Genomic DNA, 21,487 nt, shown 5'->3' with positions numbered 1-21,487 from the left:
TTTAGAGAAAGAAAAGAAAAAGATAGAAAGAAAAACTGTCCTGTAAAAATCTGCTTTTCAAAATACACAGAAAAATATTATATATTTATATTCGTTTTTAGCTATATAATTGCATTATTCCGTGAAAAAATTCACATGGAATCAGACTGAGCGAAAAGTGAAAAGTGAAAAATTTCATTCAAAGTTATATAATCCATGCCCTGGTCTATTCCGCATAGGTCATTATTGATGCATTTTTGATATATTCTGACCGTGCTTTCTGTCCTTATGTATTTGTTCCTCCAAACAATGTCTTTTAGATACCCTGAGATCATGTTGGCTATTTGGTCTTTCGTTTCCATTTTTTGTCATTAAATTCATTTATCAATGTATATACCATTTAAACATTTCTTAGACTAAACATTTCTTATTGTTAGACTAATCTATTTATGATATATGTTGTAGAATCACCATTTGTCGGGCAACATTTAACATATAAATTATGATTTAAAAATTTCTATTTTTTTATTTTTGTTAGTTATATCTTCATTTTTTTACTTTTTTTAAACCCATCGCAATTTTGGAAGACAAATATAAAACAGCTTTTATGACTTTTTCAAAACTGCTACATTTAATAATATTGAATGGTGTTGTGTCAAATGTATAATATGAATAATACGTTAAAATGTATAACATAAAGGATTATAACAAACTATTTTATTATATGATTTATTACATAATTATGTATCTCTTGCACAATACTATATGCTAAAATTTTTTAACTAAATTTTGATTTTTTCTTACATCTGAAGTCTTTTCAGACAAACGTTTGTTGCACAGTTATGTTGAAAACAATTTATATCGTATCAGATTCTATTACGCTATAAAGTAAAATTACTATCTTTATATTGATTATCTTAAAAAAAAAGTTATTTATTTTACGTAAAGAAACACATGGAAATTAATTTTAAAAAATATGAAAATTCTTCTATTACTTATAATTATGAAGATCAATATATAAAGATTGATTCTGAGTTAAATTTTATAAGCCTAAGCATATTTAATTATTTAATTTCTGTTTATTATATTTATTTATTTTTTTTGTATATATTATATAACTATCTTATTATAATTACGTTAATAGCTAGAAATTGTGGCAAACTTCTATAGTAGGAGAAATTACTCTCTCCGTTGACAATAAATATTAAAATAATTTATTTTAAGTAAAAGAAATCTTATCTACAGCAAGAAATAGAGAGACATTGATAAATTATTACACATATTTTGAACTCAAATTACAAAAACCAAATAAAGAAACAGCTGAAAGAATTCAGATATTTAGCAAAACTTTGAAGAAACTTTAATGATTAATCAATCAAACTAAGAGAAGATAATAAAATATAATGCGTGCACATTATATTTTTATTTCTATTATAAGTAGCTTTTGCATTTATTATTTATTTTTATTTATTCTGACTAAAACGTATACTTGAATAAAAAATACACGTTATTAATAATTTTTCTGTAGTTGATCTGCTTGAAAAATTATTTCTTTCTTAACTTGATAATAATGATATAATTATGATTGATATTACAAAATTAAAAAATTATTTTCTGCGAAATTGACGCATTAACTTGGTTGTCTCTTATTCGCCTAGTTTCTAGTTGCTTGTTTGTAAACATTAAAAGCTTTATATTTTCACAGTAATTTATTAAATTCTTGTTAATTATTACAAAGATCGCAAAATAATACAAGACTTTTCTATTCAGTTTAACCTGCTCTATCTGCCCATGAGAGGCGGGACAATTATTACTGGACACCCTGTATATACAACATATGTCTATACAACACACACACACACACACACACACACACACACACACACTCATGCTTGAATATATTCATCCAGTAGCTATTGTCCAGTAATATATTTAAACTTCTTGGCATCTTCATCTCCTAGTAAGAAAAAAATAATGCAATCGGTTTTTTAGCATACGTTTACATTACATTTTATTACAATGCCGATTAGATGCGAAATCTCTTGAACCGCGAGTAAAAGGTTACGATCAATGGTTCCCCGATACCCGTATCCTGAGAAGGATGCCTAGAAGTATCTGACAAATGGCAAATGCCCATTAAAAAAAGACACAAAGACCACGTAAAATCTCGAGATGCCGATATATAAGTTTAATCATTGATATCGCTTTGGTTGACAAGAACCAAAACGTACAGGTGTACTTCAATCTGAATTGCAAGGTGACCAACAAACAGATTCTTTCTCGTCGAAATTGTGACTCACGTATGATATAAGAATTAATATCTTTTACGATAAGTAGTTCTATCTACTCTTTTTTTGCTACGATATGTAATTCTACAATCTCTAGCGCATCACCATAATATATTAAAAACACTTTAATATTAAAATACATCTATGCATAATTTTAATATTTTATTACAACTTGTACATTTTATAGTAATATTAATTAATATTGAGAAGTATTTTGGGAATTGCTTCTATATCATTTGGATACTCTTCTGCCAGGCTTTTATTTGGTACATAATGGGTGCCATTGAATGTAGAAAAATATCGTCCTATCTCTACATTATCAATCCACTCTGGTTGATATATTGATAAATCATCTAAAATAAAATATATTTTATATTGTACAAATTAAAAATAATAGAATATATATATATATATATATATATAATGCATAAGTATGTTACTCATATTCATACCCTGTTGTACATAACATATTTTATCTTTATCGATGAGAATTAGGTAATGGGGTTGATTAAATTTTTCACATTGCCCTGAACAAATGTGCTGATTTTCACATTCAGCCAGATATGGAGCTATAGAACTCAATGATTCTTTTATAAACGCAGCTTCACATTTAAAATGCCAACCTATTATTACGCCAAAGTGATATACTTGAAAACCACAGTCTCCAATATGAGACAATACATTTTTGAAAAGATACTTCACAATCATACCAATCGCAAATTTGATTTTTTCATTTCTTATTTTTGGTTTTGTTCTTACGATGTCAGATCTAACCTGCGTGCATGTCGTGTACGTGTGAGTATGCGTATGTGTGAAAAATACAATAGCAGAATATAATCAATATTTTGTTGAGCTGTTTCTAAATTAATTAATATAATAGCTTAAATATACATTCCGCTATAAAAAAGTTACATTAGAAAAAAGTACATTAAAAAAATAAGAAATAATTATGAAATTTTAAATGCTATAAGACAATTAATATTTATTGTATCGAAGTGATTAAAACATGAAAATAAAACTTGAACTCTGTATTTTGAGAAACTTTTAATGCTGATTACGTGAAATGATTAATTCTTTTATAGTGGATAATAAAATACAACATCGGATAATGGAAAATCCACGTTAATGAGTTGCAGTCGTGAATCAATTGAGCTCAATGAGATACAAAGCGCATGAAAGTTATTCAATTTCTTCCCTTCAAAATGCATTATCGCAGAAATTAATATGTAATTTTTCGCTGAGTTATGTTAATTTAAAAAAATATGGATTTTATTATGTCATCTGTCATTAAAAAACTAATCATCTTACGTAGTCGACATTAAAAGAGTCTCAAAATACAGACTTAAATCTTCATATTCATTTTTTAATCACCTTTATATGATAATTTTTAATATTATGTGTTATAAACATTTGAAATTTTATAAATTTTTCTTATTTGTCCACTTTTTTTAGCGGATAGATAACTATAATTTGTATAATTTTTTACACATTCATTATATGAATATTAGTTTATATTATTAGATACTAGATAAGTTACCTTTATTGGTTTTGTAATATTAATATCTCCATTTTGTATTATTTTTATAATAATATTTAATTCCCATTCATATTCTTCTAGACCATATATGTTATCAAAGTCATAATCATGTATTATAAAAGCTATTATCTAAAAAACGTATAGTAACAAAATTTTAATTACAGATATAAAAATGAAAATATTTATTTATACTTTTACTCATTGCTTATGAAATTTATTAAATCTTTTGATAAAAATAATATTACAACAATTCACATATTTTTAGGAAAAATTAAAATTTTCATCAACAAATTACAAATTTGTGAAAATGGTAAAACAAATTCATGATAAGTTGGACAAAGTTGTAGTAAGTTGTAGTAAGTTATAAAAAATATTTACAAAGTTTTACAAGCTTGTACAATTTCAAACAAACATTTTTATAAGTAAAATAGTAAATCAAAATAGATTATCGTAAAAATCACAACTTTCTAAGTTCATTTATGAAAAACTATGTCCAACATAGTTCAAATTTTGTACTTTGATCACAAAAATTATATGTTTCATACATCAAAATTTTATGTAAAAATAATCTAAAAAGTTGTAGTTAAAGTAAAGAATAAAAAATAATAAAAAATATACTTCAAAAATGATAGGAAATCATAGTTCTTTTTATAACTTTTGTGTGAAAAATTGTAAAATGATTTTTACTATAGTCATGGGCATAACGTATCATTTAGATTTTAGATCAAGATCTATAATTTATTGTTATCTTAATTAATTATTAAAATTAATAAAAAATACATATAAAAACTATATGTAAAAAAATTGCCAACCTGCACATAATTAAATAGAGCTTCACGAGATAAATAGTTATATCTCCCTCTAACAATTTTAAAAAATGTATCTGTTACATTTGTGTAATCTTCCACTATCATAAAATAGTTTGCATTATTCAAATTTTCTGTATTATCACTAAAAAGAATAAAAAAATATGTCATATATGTGCGCGTGCGTGTGCGTGTGCGCGTGCGCGTGCGCGTGCGTGTGCGTGTGCGTGTGCGTGTGCGTGTGCGTGTGCGTGTGCGTGTGCGTGTGCGTGTGCGTGTGCGTGTGCGTGTGCGTGTGCGTGTGCGTGTGCGTGTGCGTGTGCGTGTGCGTGTATGTGTGTTTGTGGTTGTGTGTTTATATATATATATATATATATATATACACACAATATATATCGTATATATATATATATATATATATCGTATATATATCGTATATATATAGTATATGTATTTATGTATATAGATATATAGATACAAAGTGTCCGAAAATAAATGATGGGGTTTTAGTCGATATTTATAAATAACACAAATTAAATATTAATATGCAATTTTTAATAATAATCAACTCAAACTTCTTTATCCATTTAATAAATTTCGACATGACATATTGACGGCATGACACATCTCGTAATTTCAACACTTTTTATATTCTGTACTAAATCCAAATACTAAATCAGAATATCTATTTCTTGCAATTCTTTCTATGATTCTATCCCTGAGATCACGTAAATCTCTGATCATGATTTCACACTGTACATAACATTTGTCTCGATAAGAAAATTCCCTAAACTATCGTTAGACAAAGTTAACTGTACCTTATGGTTGAATACACTCAAATCTGTGATTATGGTTCAACGAGGAAAAATGTGAAAAGAAATTTATGCTGTCTCATTAATAGAATCATAGAAACATTTGCAAGAAATACTAAATCCAGATTTTCTGGATTTAATATAGAATATGAAGAGTGTTGAAATTAATACATATCTAAATACTAAATAGATAATAAAACTGTATGAGTTGCTGATTATGATTTAAAAAAATTATGCCAATATTAAAAACAAAATTAACAAATTTTTTAATTAAAATTATACGCACTATTTTGGCTGCCATATGATAGCAATACCTTCTCTGTCTTCATCTGGTATTTCGTCTGGCTTCAGAACGCAGCGTATGCCAAGCCTTCTGGCTACGGTGTGATATATAAGAGATCGTAGAGACTCATCGAAATAAAGTAAAAGCTAGACATATCAATATATAAATTATGTTAATAAAATTTTATTGCACATGTTTTTTTTTATTTTATAAGATATAAAAACATAATTATGCTTCTACTGCGCATAACAAATTATAATTATAATATAAAGTAACTAAAATAACTATATATACATAATCTAAAATAACTTACGGAATGTACACGGTTTTTATGTGGATCTAATGTTATCAATAGTTGCTTTAACTTATAATCATAAAATTCAGAAGTTACGAATTTTTGAAGTATGCACATAATTTCTTTCGCTTCTGTCTCATCCCAGAAATTGTCCTTGATATTATTGTTTCTCCAATCAGAAAATTGATCAGGAGATGTTGAAAATATTGAATGTCCAGGATATTTTGTTTTAAGGTGAGATAGTACTTCTTCCGTAATATTATCAAAACACGTTTTCATAACGGAAAAAGATATATGTGGGTCAAAATATTGTGCTACAATAGTAAGTAGCCGTTCTAAAAGCTGCTTTTTTTCTGGCATGTTTATAAATTTGTTTCGCTTGAACATTAATCGATATTGTTTTAGACATCGAATAATTATACCAAAGTTATATGCACTTGTTAAATTGCAACTGGGTTTCCTAAAATATATTTACACATTCAGAATGTACAATAACTGTATTAATAGTTGTAATGCTAATATTTAATTGATTGAATTCTACCGTGACGATTGTGTAGAAACGATTCTATTTAACTCATCTGCAACAAATAAGTAAATCTGAGATTTCGAATTTTCGGCTATGGAACGCAGAAGATATTCCAATTCTTCTTTGTCATCGTGGCATAAATCATTCTCTGCCATTAAAGATACATAATACTGAATTTTTTTGACATATTTTATACCTTCTTTAATTTGTTGTTCAAAATTGGAATGGTCAAAAATTTTCTTTTGTTTCTCCGTATTATACTTTTTTCTCGCAGAAGAACATCTAAAATTGAGACAATAAATTCTCAAATATTATACAAAACAACACCATATTATCAGACATAAACTATAAACAATATACTTTCTAAAGTACAAATATAAATTTTTTAACTACATTAATATTTGGGACAAATTAGAAACATTATAAATATAACATTAATTTTTTATTTAATAAAGATAAAGATTGTAATGTATTAATATCTTAAACCAAATTGAATAAAATGATCACAATAGTAATAGATAGCGAATAGCGACACACACACTCAAAATATAATCGTATTATTGAAACGCTTTTGCTGCAATAATCTTGTATCAAGTTTAAGTTAATCAATTTAAATTAAGTTTTAATGAAAAATCGATTAAAAAATAAATGTATAAATATATTTTAATTCTCTGCGCATCTCATTAAAGTAAGAATAAAAATAGAAACTAAAGTAAAATTTTATAAGAAATAAAACTCAATCTCTCTTTACAATTTCCAAATAAATAAAATTGATTGTATATAGTGATAGTAGAATATAAAATTGTAGAAATCATAAAGTATGAACAGAAAGTTTATATAAAATTATGTAAATTATATGAAGTAAATTAAACTTTTCTATGTGTGCGATTTAATTAAAATTATTATTATGAACATATATTTAAATCAACATTTATTTTAAAATTAGCAATCAACTTAACGTCTTAAAATGTTTAATAAATTAAAATTAACTATTGTTGATATAAAGTAAACATCATAAATCTTATTTGTTTAAAAATTTCAACATTATCTGTTATGTAAAATAAAAAGGGTAATAAAAATTTATTCTGTTTCTTTATATATTTTATCTTATTGACCTGTTTTTTTACCAACCTATTTTCAATTTTCAAGTTATTATTGGTGTATAATACTTCATTAAAAAATATAAATATAACTTTAGAAATAATATTTAAAGAAATATAGGTACTGAAAGATGCGTGTGACGCTCGCATATTCTCACTTCGTAAAAACTTATTATTCTGGAGAATTCTGGCTTTATTTTTAATAGTTTCATAATTTTTTATAAATTAAACAAATAGCTTTATTCATTAAGAAAAATACTCGGGACAAACTAAATGCACGTGCGCTTCACTTTGTTCTGCAACCATTTTTTTAACTTTTCTTACCAAATTTTAAAGCTTAAGAGTTATACTATAGAAATTTTTGCTAAGAGTTCTATGCGTAAAAATTAGTAGAATAATATATAAAAATTTATAAACAAAGAGACATACCTCTGATAAAATTTCGTTGCCCAAAACTTATTAGTTAGTCTTATCTCCTGGAATCTTTTGCACGTGGAACTAAAACTCAAGACATCTTCAATACTAACATTTTCGTCTCCCAGAATGATTTCAATCACTTCGGCGGGCAAGCTTGTTATCGTAGCCATCGAAAAAAAAATTTAACGATGGACAAAAAAGCTCGCAACGTGATTTATTTATTGGTTTTTATCTGATTTCGTTTATATAACTTATACACATGAGCTCACAAAGTTTCTTGTAGCACCTAGCACTGTCGCGTTGCGTCTGTAAACTACAGTGACTTTTGTGTGCTTGTATAGTCATTGCAGACTTCAGGTATATTCTTTTTCAGTTAAAAATGCTTCAAAGTATTTGACTGACATTGGAAGAAAGAATAAACATTCTTTTATTCTGATAAATCAATACATATTAGCAACGGTGGAAGGCACATCCTATAAATTCTTGAAAAAACTTTCTAGATTAAAACTTCTAAACCAATTACTTTTCACTACTTCTTTAAATTTATGATTTCGTTTTAATATTTTTTTAATTGATAACCGTTTCGAACAGATACTCTCTCATCTATTTGAAAATCTGCATGGCACGTTATTACGTCACGATGAATGCCACGATTCTTTTCTTTCATGAAATATTAATTATTAACGAATATCTGAGTAGTGAAGGACAAATCGTTGCGAGACTTTAATCCATATTTTTTATTTCTTGTTTTTACAACTAGATTGTCTATATAGTGATAAATCTATGGCTTTTCTTTTTCACTTTTCTTCTCAGCATGAATCAACAGATGTGATTTACGACTGACTTTTGTTTATCTGAGGATTAAAATACCGAAAAATTGTATTCTCAATATGTATATTTTATAAACCCTCTTAATAAAAAAGAATATTTTCTTTTTTTTACATGATTTTTTTAAAATACTTTATTTATAAATTTAATAAAGATTATATTTAACTTGTCAAAGTTTTAATAAATAACAAATGTCCACATGTAAAATTGTTTTTTCTTATCGTTGCGATTAATATAATTCCAAATGTTAAATAAAAAATTAGTAAGATAAAATCTCATTTATATTCTCACATATTAAGACTGAAACTACTTTATTCTTTATTAACCTGAAACTATTTTATTCTTCAGATGATTTCTCTTTTAAACTAAATCTGCGGTCGAGACTTACGAATGCTTCGACACATCATTCTATCTTTATTCTCATAAAATATAGAACAAAGATAGAATAATATTTCGAACCATTCATAGTCTTGATCGCAGCCTGTAAGGTATTTTTTAGCGATTTTAGAGAAAAAAAAAGAGAAAGATAGAAAGAACTGTTCTTCAAAAACTGTTTTTCAAAATGCATAGAAAAATATAAATATAAATAAATAAATGTATTATTCTTAATATTAATAGATATATATTTTTTTAAGGATCTTGTAAAACAGATTCTCTCTCTCTCTCTCTCTCTCTCTTTCTCTCTCTCTCTCTCTCTCCCTCTCTCTCTCTCTTCCAAGGTTAGAAAAATTAGTACAAATAATTTTATCTCATTCTCATTAATGCTGAAACCGAGAGAATACTTTTTATTGTTCCACATAATTAAAAAATAAAAAAAGAAATCAAATGAGTATAGAAAAAAACACAATTTGTAAGATACGATTAAGCAAAGCACTAAGTGTAAATTATTGCAGCTTCCAAGTTTATTTAAGGCATTTATTGAATAATCTGTATAATACTTAATATTTATATTTTTATTTTAATTATTTTTAATCAGTAATCTCTTGATCAAATGGAGGATTTTTTTCAAGAGGGTGTTTCATCCCCTTAACAGCCGTATGAGCACGTATAAAACAATGTGTCTTCTATTTTGACCTATTATTACAACATATTGAAAGCTCATTAAAATCTGAGGGGGACACTTCCATATTTTTCCTTGTAAGAGAAATATCGGAATAATATTCTGCAATTTGCTGCAACGATCCTCTTTTTTTTAGATATATAATCGTTTACTGCTGCCTTGAATTTTGGTTTTCTATTAAAGTATTACTCTTTGTTTTTTAAAAGTGTTGTTGTTAATCTCATAAAAAGCATTTCTTCAACATTTTTTGTTACGTTTTCCACAGATATATTTTTATTTAAAACTTTAGATATTTTGGCTCGAGCTTATTCTTTATTTTAAGATAATCATTTATCAATTTTCTGATTTCCATTGAGATAATGTACCAAAGAAAATTAATATAGAAATAAAACCACTTTGCATAATTAAGAAACAAACAAATTGCAATTAGCAAAATAAATATTAGGTATATTATTATGATTTTCATGGTGTTTAAATCTGTTTTTGTCTACAACTTATAGAAACTATTTAATAGACCTTTTTTATTTAAATAATGTGTGTATAAAATATATAAAACACTAAAGCTGCAAAATGTTTTTAAATATTTTCGAAATAACTCTTTAAAAGATTAAAGTAAACACAAAGTACGGAAATAAAATACAAAATAAATCAAACGGCAAATAAATCTAGAAATCTAAATTTCTTTTCACAATTAAGATACTATACTTCTTATATTGTATAGAAATAACGATTAAAGCAATGTCACAAAATGACAGAACTTACGGTTGGCAGAATTATATTAGAAAAATAAATATGATATTAACTCAAGAACTTTAAGCAATATGTTTTTTTTTTGCGTCTCAAATAATGTGGTTGATTTTCAGCCTTTGACATTTTAACTGTGCCAATTACTTGTATGTAACAAATTAAAATTTCGAGTATATATTTCACATATACATAACAACAAGTGCACAGATATTTATCGTCGTATAATAGTATAGTACCATATTATATAGTATCAAATTCTATAGTAATTTAAATTTAAATTTCGTTTGTCAACTAATATTTGAACGTAGCTTTATTGATATATTTATTAATAAATTATTATATATGCATATTTATTTATATTTATATTTATTAATATATGCAAGATATTATTCGGAGCAATATTAATAACTAAGTAAAAATTTATGAAGAATTATAAGATACTCTTAATTAATTTTATATAAAGGATGTGTCTTACGTCAAGTAAAATTGTCAACAATCTAACGATGTAGACACGCAAGTTTTGAATATACATTTAAAATAATATATGTAGAGGAAGATGGACATATAAATGTAATAATTGATTACAGTAAGTAAATATTTTATTTCTTTTTATAAATATAATATAAACTCCATTATTATGTTATATACCTTTATCGTATACATATTAACATTATAAAAATTATATTATATAAATAAAATAAGAATGTAATTTTGTAAAGAAATTCATGCTACATAAGCATTTGCGTTTAAACAACACATTCAGTTGTGATACCGATCGAATAAATGTAAATAAACACATGTTTATCTTTAAACATATAACGTATTAATGCGCGAGCTTTTGTTTAATATGAAAACAGATGCTATATAATATTGCAAAGAATTTACGTATAACGGGTATCACGACTTCGCAATTTTATTATTTATAGAATTATAAATAATTTATTAACTATTATAATACTATTTAAATACTCCGCCAATTTGTAAAATAGAAATAATATTAAGGTTTTATAATATATTAACAAAAATAAAGCAATATATATAAGAACTGATAACATACATTCAGATAATCGTTACGTAATAAAAATCTCTCATTTTTTAGCTATATAATTTTCTAAGCCATACTTTTTTTCTAATACATTTATATAAAATTGTTAAAATACGAAACTCTAAAAATTATTTAGTAAAATTAACATTTATTCATTTTTATATTAATTAATTAAATTAATTAATTAAATAAATATGTATTAATTTTATTAATAATAAAATTTCTTAACAAACGAATAAATTTTTTTATTCTTTTTTTTATGATGAAAAAAAATATTAAGAGAGAAAAATAAGAGATTAATATTTTGCAATTTAAACTATTTATTATTTAATAAAACTTAATTAAAAAAGACTTACAAATTTAAGTACAATGTAATGTTAAAAATATCACACATGTGCAAAAGAGAAACGTCTTATTATAGTTTGCAACTTTCCGCAAAATAAAGTTTACCCAACATCACCTTTTCAATGCAAATTAAAATTTATAATTATTGGCAAAACATTTAAATTTCTATTCAACAAATAACATAGTAATAAAAATAAAGATCTGTTAAGAAATGTTAAAAATTTATTGATACATATTTAATATTATAAAGATGTATCTTTTTTTAAATTAACCAATTAAATAAGTTACTCTTCTTATTTTGATCACATTGCAGTAATTCGCGTAATTGTGACTTAAAAGTTAACTTAATACAATTAGACTTTACAATATATTTATTGCTTTTAAACAATAAATAATTATTATTGAAAATATCTGAGTAGATTTTCTTTTTACAAATAAGTGTTTAAATACAAAAAAGGTTTTTTCTATTTTTTGCTTGCTTTTCTACGATTATAATTTCTTCTAATTTTCATATGTTTTTAAATAGTAATAATTAAAGTTTAATTAAATAACAACAGAGCTTTTATTTTTTAAAATTACTTATTGTTAGTGTCTTTTAACAAAACTTATAAGCTTACGATTTTAAATTGAAGTATATGAAGGATATAAATATAAAAATTACGTTATCTTTATTAAATAATTTTGTAATCTTTCTTGATAGTAAGAAAAATTAGATTTATTTCTGTCGATTTTATCTATTATTATACATAAATGTTATTACATATATTAAGGTGCTCGATTAAACTGTCGTAATAATTTTACTATATTTTTTGTATATATAAAAAATATAAGACAGATAGAGATACATTTTTAAACACATATATAAATATATTAATTTGTACTCTTTTTTTCTCACGCCATTAAAATAATGATTGTTTAATTGAATAGTTTATTTATTCAAATAGTACAAGAAGTTGAGATTGACGGACCGAAATTTCTTAGATTTATTTACACAAATATAACTTTGATTTATTCATACATTTATTATGCATAAAGATTAATATAAAATATTATAAAAACAAAACAAAACAAAAAACAAAAAAAACCTTGAGTATTTCGGGTTAACAATATTGACAGGTAGCATATATAGAAAATGTTAATATGTACTAATAGGAATTCATTTAACAAGTATAATTTTTCTCTTCTTTTACGCTTATTATACATAATTTTTTATAACCTTTTTTATAATATTTAGATATTATAAAAATTTGTAAAACATTAAAACATATAAAAATATACCTAGATATTTTCAACAACAATTATTTATTGTTCAAAAGCAATAAATATATTGTAGAACCTAATTATATATAAAAGCTTGTTTGTGTTTATAAATTAGAATAGTACATATTTCTCGACATTTTCTTTCCGTTTATAAAAACACATCTTAAATTTAAAGTCACTTATAAAAACGATAGATGTTTCTTCTTTAAATATTTCACGCCTCAAACTGTTTTTATTAAGTATAAATTTAAATATAAATAAAAAAATAATAAATACTGGCGTGTTGTGTCAATATTTCACCAGAGTGCATATTTTCGAAACAGATCAAAATTTGTTAACTGTAAAAAAATTTAAACTATTTAACAACGATAATTTCTCGAAACAAAGAAAAGTTATGGTTTTATTATTCGTCTGCTTTTTTTAAGCGAAAAAGCAACTATTACTGCAAAAGTCTGAAATTTCGTTACTGTGCCTTATTTCAAACTCTTTCAGCCATCCTAAATCTGCTCTTCTAATAACTTCCCAAAGTGCTAAACATTGTTTATTATTTTGTTTGGCAAATTTGTAGACCAGGATTGACAATTCTATTAAAACGCAGGTCTTACAGAAGCAAGATTGCAATTCTATCATCGTTTCTTTTAAAACCTTCCAAAGAAATTCTTCTTCCTGATATGTGAAATTAAATTTTCTTCCTATTATTTTCCTGTCATATTGATATTTTTCTCCAAGATCACGACGCTTCCGTACTTCATTACATAAAACGTTATAAGATATTTTGTAGTTTTTTGCAATCTGGCTTATCGACCCCTCTTTAGATATATAATCATTCACTGCTGTTTCTAATTTTGATTTTTCATCAAGATATTTCCTTTTGTTTTTCAAAATTGTTACTGTTAATTTTATTATATCCTTTTTTTTATCACTTACTGGTAAGTACTCCACAGATTCTTCCATAGATTCATCTTTAATTAAAGTTTCAATTAATCCTGGTTCGATCTCATCCCTTACTTTCAGATAATCATCAACGCATTTCCTTAATTCAACCATAATCTACCAAAGAAAATTAATACAGAAATAAAATTACATTGAATAATTATGGAAAAAGAAAAATAGTAATATAACAAAATGAAAGTATAATCGATTTTTTACGGTGCTCAAATCTATGATTTATAAAAACTAGATAATATATGTTTCTTTTTAAATTATATATATGACATACAAAAATTTCGAAATGTTTTTAATATATATATTTCTCGAAGTAACTCTTTAAAAAATCTTTAAAACAAAGTAAAAGGATAAAATATTGTACTTACATAATAAATCAAACGACAAGTATATCAAGACACAATTCTTTTTATTATTGAGATACGGCGGAGCGTTTATATCTGATTGTGCAAAAATAACGATTGAAGCAATGTCACAAACTGATCAAATTTAAAACTGGCAATATCATTATAAATAAATATAGAATATTAAACATGTTTATTCTGCAATACATGTTTTTTTCTGCGTTTTAAAAAGACTGTTTTTACGTGTTTGTTTTCAACCTCTCTGGCATTTAATCCGTTATGTTAGTTATATGTATATATATATATATATATATATATATATATATATATATATATATTTGTAAACGTTAAAAAATTAAGCTTTCCATTATATATTATATATACATATAACATAAATGCAGATGTATTTAACTGTTGTATTAATACAATAATGTCATATGTAATAATTATATAATATTGTAATATTATTATTATATTTTAATAATATAATAATTAGTATAATATTGCAAAAAATTCCACAAATTTCTCATTCATACTATTTACATTATAAGGAATTTATTAACTCATAGTATTTAAATACTGCCAAATTTTCTTAATAACGTAAATTAAATAAAATTACGTCTAAATTTGAAAAATAGAAATAATATTAAGGCTTATATATTAACAGACAAAGTAACATACACAAGAAATGGTAATATATATTACATTCAAATAATATATTACATTCAAATAATTATATAATAGAAATCCTTCATTTATTCGCTATTTAATTGTTTAGGGCATACATTTTTTATAAGTTTGTTAATATGTAAAAATCTCTAAATAGTATTTAGTAAAATTAATTAATATTTTTTTATATTAAATAAAGAATATTTTTTATCAAAGAAAAATAAATTTATTATTTTACAATTTAAACAATTCATCATTTAATAAAAATGAATTCGCACACTGAGACATTCTCTAATATAATTTACGTATAAAAATAATCGATCAAGAGAAAGCAATCATACGTATATCACAAGTATATTTTGATTATTTATGTATATTATGTATATATTAATTATGAAATACTTTCCGATTAATTATGAAAAGATTTGTAAAAGCATATCAAAAATTTAATTTTTAATTTATAAATATGCTAATAAGTATATTTTATTTTATAAAATCTGTAAAAAATTTTCTTTTTAATTAAATTGTAAAAAAGAACAAAAAGTAAAATTTAGTCAAGTAAAATTTATATGTAATATTCAATTATTAACATTACATTTAAGATTCGATAAATGATATTTTAAAATTTTTACGACTTATAATTATCGTAATGCCTTCATAAATAAATCTCCTGAATTTAAACTTTGTAAAATCTAATTTAATAAATGTAAAAAAAATCCCAATCTAACAATAAAGAACTGGGTTTAAGGAGCATGCTTAAGCGCACTAAAAGCATCCATTCTATTGTTGTTACCTACTGAAAGTTGAATAAAGACAGAGTATGCTCATAACATTAAAATTATGTATGCTTCTTAAACCCAGCCGAGTGTAGGTCACCGACATTCTGCGCATGTGCTGTTGGAATAAAGGAAGAAAGCTAAGGGAAAATTAAGAACAGAGAATTTGCTCGGGATAAATTAATATTTAAAAAAATTAAATTTTAAAATTTGATTTAATATTCATACACACACAATTTGTTATTAATTTGTTTTGTTTTTTAAAAAACTTTTTCGTTCTAAAAAAAACTGAAATCTTTTAATTTTAATTTAATTTAATTATATATTTTCTTGTATATATAAAATAAATAAATGATATAAATAAGCGAGAAACTTTTAAACCAGTTACATAAAAATGCATAAATGATAAATTATGTGTCGCTTATCTATAAAAAAAAAATATATTTTTTCTCTGTAAAAAGATTGATTTAACATTATATTATGACAAATGAATTATGTTTTTTCTCGCCGCATCGCAAATAATCAATTTAAACTAGCGAGAAAATGACGCATTGCACATGCATAGTACATGTCGCGCAAGCGATGTTGCACACAAATGTCAGGGACATTCGAGTCATTCAGAGCGCGTAATCGATTTAAAAGCGTAAATACGTAGCTTCCTCTCGTTAATCCAAAAATTTTCCCGCCCTCTTTTTATTTTAACTGCATTTGTCTACTTTAGCTTTCATTTGCCTTCTCGAATCAATATCTATTTCATTTTACATAATGTAAAAACTGTAAAGGACTAACACACACAAGTAAACAAGTCCAAGATTTTTTTTTAAGATTTATGTTTTTAGATTACATTGTTACAATTTGCATTTCGCTCTTCTCAAAGTGCGTGTAAAGAAACAATATATATATATATATATATATATATATATATATATATATATATGTGTGTGTGTGTGTATTTAAATATATTAAAAATAGAAAAATTGCAGGAAAATAAGGAAGATATAAAACTGGATAAAAAAATTTCAAACCGCGTTTTTTTTTTCAATTTCGCTAACGCCGGCCTGTTTTTTATGCAAACAATCAAATCGATGCTCGTTATACAAGTCGTACGGCAGCGAGAAATATTGATCAAGGTGCTTGCCCGACACCGCTGACAGTGTGCGTCCGTAACGATCACAGTAGTTATGTGCGGAGGAATAGTCGCACGAGGAGCGTCGCGCACTCGAAATTCAAAACTGGCATTTTTATTACTGCTCTTTTCGATCGCGCATCTGCATCCGTTGCTGCGAAACGTCGATGCCAAGATACTCCGTGGTGATTTGGTGACACGCGAGGTAATTGCATACCAACGGATTGATTAACAAGCGCGATTTTATAGCGAAGCTTCGATCTATCCCTCTGCGGGCAACTTTGCATAGTCAATACTATTACGCGCAAAGAAAATCGTCTCTCAGACAGCACATGATATTTGTGTGATTAATGTATAAATAATTTTACTGCTTTGATTTTTCTGAAATATTATGTATGTATATTTTGCGTACATTTAATAGAAAAAAGTCATAAAAACTGTATTATTAATATATAAATTAAATATTTTATATATTTATAATTAATATTTGTAGTAATAGTTTTAGAAATATTTGTCAAATATTTATGATAAATTTTTATGACCTGTTCAATCTAAGATTACAAAAATATTTATAAAATGTTTTAATGAATATTTATAAAATATTCAAATAATTATAGATATTTATCAAAATTTATAATTAAAATATATGTTATATTTTATAAATATTGTATGCTGTCTACATTCTGTTGCAACTGAAATATGACTGAATAAATTTTCATTAAATTTATGTGAATTGATATATAAATTGCGCGAGAATTAATCACTAAAAATTTAATTGCATTTTTTCTTATGATACAATTTAGAATATTGTGTTAAAAATTTCGGCAAATCAACAATTAAAAATTCCATGATCAATATGCACACATTTTACTTTGTATGACAGATAATAGAGGTCTCTAAACTGTCAATAAAACAATATAAAAAATATTTTTAATTTATAATTATATAATTAATATAATAGACAATAATATTGAATGATAAAGAACTAATTCTTTTTTCATGCTGTTATTGTTCAATAAAATAATAAAAGCTTTGATGATTAACAAATTGATGGTACAACCATAGATAATGGAAACGAATTTTCAGAATTGGTCATTCCTCGCGAGATTCTGCTTTCTGACGGAACGCGGTACTTTCCGATACAACTTTCAATTAGGAGGCGAGGAGCGCGAATTGAATCTGCTGCTCTACTATGACGGACCACATCAATGGCCCACCGTCTACCCTTCCAACAAGACGTGTCGAGAAAAAGAGAGTATCCTCGACATCGATTACGGTCAAATAATACCCTTGAACACGTCGTTACGCTTATCGGGATGCGCGGAGGGCGACGATGGTATAGTTCGATGCGACAGCCAGAGGAGATTCATCTCGGCACGGCCGAGATGGTGGTTCATAGCTTTAGCCGACTGCTCTTCCAAGACAGGTCTGAATGTCACGTACTGGATATCGTTGACTAACGCGCCGACGGGTACATTCTGGAAGGAGCACTTCTCCGCGGACGAATTCTGCAAGTAATTTGACCTTCACGATACTCGACGGGACTCAGAGTAGCGTTCCTTAATCGTGCCCTTAATCTCCTTTTGCAGATATACTGCCGCTGCTGATAGCGGCCGCCTGTATCTACGTGATAGTCACCACGCTTAGTTTTTACGTAGCTCTGCAACTACGCTCTAGGAGGCTGCTGCACGTATCCTACAAATTGTTCATGATCTCTGTGTTGTGTCAGTTATTCGGCTTGCTGTGCGACATTTACAGCTACGTTAATCTCGGTCTGAGAGGAGCACCAGCCGAGAACGCTCATCTGTTGGCCCAGCTCTCGGCAGCGTCCTCGGAAACTCTGTACACGGTGCTCATGTTGCTGCTCGCGCTAGGCTACACGGTTACGAAAAGTGTCCTCACGTCGTCCCAAGTCCGATGGCTCATGCTGTTTACCAGTGTTACTGCCTTCTGTCAAATGTCGCTGTACATATATCAGTCTGAGATATTCGACCCCGGACTAGTGCTGTACATTTACGAATCGCCACCGGGTTACGGATTAATCGCATTGAAATTAATCGCCTGGTTCGTGTTTGTCACCCGTTGTTTCAAGACCATTAGAAAGCTGAACACAAAGCTCCATTTTTACTTTTCCCTGATCAGCTTGGGATCAATGTGGTTCCTCTGTCACCCGCTAACGGTAAATTCATACATCAAGTTTTAAAGTATTATAATTTCTAACCACTTGTGTGTGTTTGCGTACCTATCTGAACAGAACATTCTATATATTTTATAAAAATATTTTTGTCTTTTATAGATATTGACCATCACTCTAGTTGTGGATCAATGGGTGAGAGAAAGCGTCGCCAAAGGAAGTTCCCTTTGCATTGTCTTCTTGGGTCACATAACGTTTTTATACGTAACTCGACCATCTGTGAACAATAAGCGTTTTCCATTCCACATTAGGACATGTCAAGTTGTGCCCATAGGTGGTCATGGACAGGATCACAGCTACGAGCCTGGTTCTCGAACTGCAGTCACGGCATTTACTATCACACGGACACCAGCTTATCTTAATCACACACGATAGAAAAGAAGTAATAGATAGGAAAGAGCCATCACTGGCAGAACGCACCCTTATTGAAGAGGTTACTGAAGAAAAGCAATATTTGTGATATCAATATATTTTTTTACCATACATATGCAATGATGCGTATATGCAATATACGCATTCTTGCATTGAGTCCTATCAAAATAGATACCCTAATTTATAGATAATCAAATAATGTTAATAATAATACTGAATTTTTTGCTACCCTACAGTGGCAAAAATTTCGAATCTACAAAACTTTAATCTTATCTTGTCACAAAGATATTATTTATAATAAAGTGCATGATGCAATTTCGGACTGTTTCTTATTTTAACATAGTAAAAAATAGTTTATCCTATTTTTTCAGGAAAAGATATAAAATTGAAAAACTTTTTAGGAACGTTGTTACCAATTTTTATATTTTCTATATATATGTGTATATATATATATATATATATATATATATACACATATATATAGAAAATATAAAAATGTGTGTATATATATATATATATATATATATATATATACACATATTACGCAACTGAATCTAAAGCCAGTAAATTGTGTTCAATGAAAAGATATATTAATAATTATCTATACAACAATCCATACTTGTATTCAGGTCCCATTGTACATTTGAAAATTACTATTGTTATTTATCATCAATCACAAGAGCCATCCAGCCAGCCATCCCTCCATCTTTGATTCACCAATTTACAATCAAATTCTGGTTTTCCAAGCTTCTTGTTTATCTCGTTATGAATTCTGCATAGCCATTGACTCAATTTTTCTTGCGAGCCAGTCTCTGGTGGCAAGTGTTTTAACTGTTCTTGCAAATCTTCCGCACATATGTTGCAAGGATAAAATTTGGAAAATATGTGAAAGAAATTCTTCATGTCAGCCTTCTGTTTTTCATTCGGCTTATCAGGATAATAAGCAGCCATAGTATGTAAAAAAGCCCAAGACTTTGAACCTAATTCATCTTTATCTAAAGGGCAATCTTCTCGAGTACCAGTAGTACCAGCAGCTGGAGTGTACTCTTGTTTTTTCTGTGCTTCCTACAGAAGATAAATTTTTAAAATAATAATTACATCAAGATTATAATGACGTCATAAAATTATTATTGTAAAAAATAAAATATATATATATATAAATGCATTATATATATATATATATAAATTATATAGATATAAATATATAAATAATAAAATATATAAAAGATAAAAGTAGAAATTTTCCTACCGAATCTGATGACACAAGATGAGATTATTACGTGATGAAGAAATTATTTTACGAATTACTGGTTTACCTTCTCCGAATCGTAGGCTTCCTTCTGACGTTTCGCCCAGGTCCTAAAGTCCGTACAAGCACGACACGGCTTTTCATTCATTTTATTTTAATATATACGTAAAGATCCACGAGTGTCAGGTCCGTAACGTAAGCTCACGTGCAGCATAACCTCTCTTTTCTCTCTGACAGTTATAAAATTGACATGAAAGGTTTCTTCAAGCCTTGCACATTTTCAGTGAAATTACTCATGACGTTGCCAAAGTGAAGCGGATCTGTGACAGTTAAAAGCATGTCTTTATAACACTAAGAATTTGTTGCCGCTTTTACAGCGGCTGAGCCACTCCATCCTCCGTGATGTAATCTAATCTAACCTGGCCTGATCTAACCTAACCTAACCTAAAATACACACAGGGTGATGCGCAAAAATATTCCATCA

The 21,487-nt window shown here is 26.6% G+C and overlaps 3 protein-coding genes across 3 annotated transcripts; 1 reads left to right on the top strand and 2 right to left on the bottom strand.

Moving 5' to 3' along the window:
- Positions 1-2,408: 2,408 nt before the first annotated feature.
- LOC140674604 (uncharacterized) lies at positions 2,409-8,337 on the bottom strand. The gene is made up of 9 exons (XM_072908254.1): positions 8,056-8,337; positions 6,723-6,808; positions 6,542-6,578; positions 6,019-6,460; positions 5,709-5,851; positions 4,617-4,755; positions 3,805-3,933; positions 2,720-3,041; positions 2,409-2,620 (listed from the first exon to the last, which is right to left on the bottom strand). The coding sequence occupies exons 1-9, from the start codon at positions 8,211-8,213 to the stop codon at positions 2,460-2,462; spliced, it is 1,617 nt and encodes a 538-aa protein (XP_072764355.1). The 5' UTR covers positions 8,214-8,337; the 3' UTR covers positions 2,409-2,459.
- Positions 8,338-17,210: 8,873 nt separating this feature from the next.
- Positions 17,211-19,757, top strand: LOC140674619 (transmembrane protein 145). The gene is made up of 4 exons (XM_072908280.1): positions 17,211-17,393; positions 18,275-18,698; positions 18,778-19,367; positions 19,485-19,757. The coding sequence occupies exons 1-4, from the start codon at positions 17,244-17,246 to the stop codon at positions 19,755-19,757; spliced, it is 1,437 nt and encodes a 478-aa protein (XP_072764381.1). The 5' UTR covers positions 17,211-17,243.
- A 565-nt stretch (positions 19,758-20,322) lies between these two features.
- Alr (Evr1_Alr domain-containing protein Alr) lies at positions 20,323-21,442 on the bottom strand. The gene is made up of 2 exons (XM_072908113.1): positions 21,071-21,442; positions 20,323-20,819 (listed from the first exon to the last, which is right to left on the bottom strand). Exons 1-2 carry the CDS (start codon positions 21,149-21,151, stop codon positions 20,424-20,426), a joined length of 477 nt encoding a protein of 158 aa, XP_072764214.1. The 5' UTR covers positions 21,152-21,442; the 3' UTR covers positions 20,323-20,423.
- Positions 21,443-21,487: the final 45 nt, after the last annotated feature.

This window comes from Anoplolepis gracilipes, chromosome 16, assembly GCF_047496725.1.
Source record: "Anoplolepis gracilipes chromosome 16, ASM4749672v1, whole genome shotgun sequence".
Taxonomy (NCBI): domain Eukaryota; kingdom Metazoa; phylum Arthropoda; class Insecta; order Hymenoptera; family Formicidae; genus Anoplolepis; species Anoplolepis gracilipes.
The sequence above is the reverse complement of the archived record's forward strand: the minus strand, read 5'-3'. Positions and strand labels throughout refer to the sequence as shown.

Bases quoted from the DNA above. Each gene is read 5' to 3' on its own strand.
- LOC140674604 (XM_072908254.1), bottom strand. From the start codon at position 8,213: ATGGCTACGATAACAAGCTTGCCCGCCGAAGTGATTGAAATCATTCTG. The intron at 6,579-6,722 runs GTATAAAATATG...TATTTGTTGCAG, and splicing joins TGAACAACAAATTAAAGAAG to ATGAGTTAAATAGAATCGTT. The intron at 2,621-2,719 runs GTATGAATATGA...ATTTTATTTTAG, and splicing joins AATATGTTATGTACAACAGG to ATGATTTATCAATATATCAA.
- LOC140674619 (XM_072908280.1), top strand. From the start codon at position 17,244: ATGTGCGGAGGAATAGTCGCACGAGGAGCGTCGCGCACTCGAAATTCA. The intron at 17,394-18,274 runs GTAATTGCATAC...ACGAATTTTCAG, and splicing joins GTGATTTGGTGACACGCGAG to AATTGGTCATTCCTCGCGAG. The intron at 18,699-18,777 runs GCAAGTAATTTG...CTCCTTTTGCAG, and splicing joins CTTCTCCGCGGACGAATTCT to ATATACTGCCGCTGCTGATA.
- Alr (XM_072908113.1), bottom strand. From the start codon at position 21,151: ATGAATGAAAAGCCGTGTCGTGCTTGTACGGACTTTAGGACCTGGGCG. The intron at 20,820-21,070 runs GTAAACCAGTAA...TATCTTCTGTAG, and splicing joins AAGCCTACGATTCGGAGAAG to GAAGCACAGAAAAAACAAGA.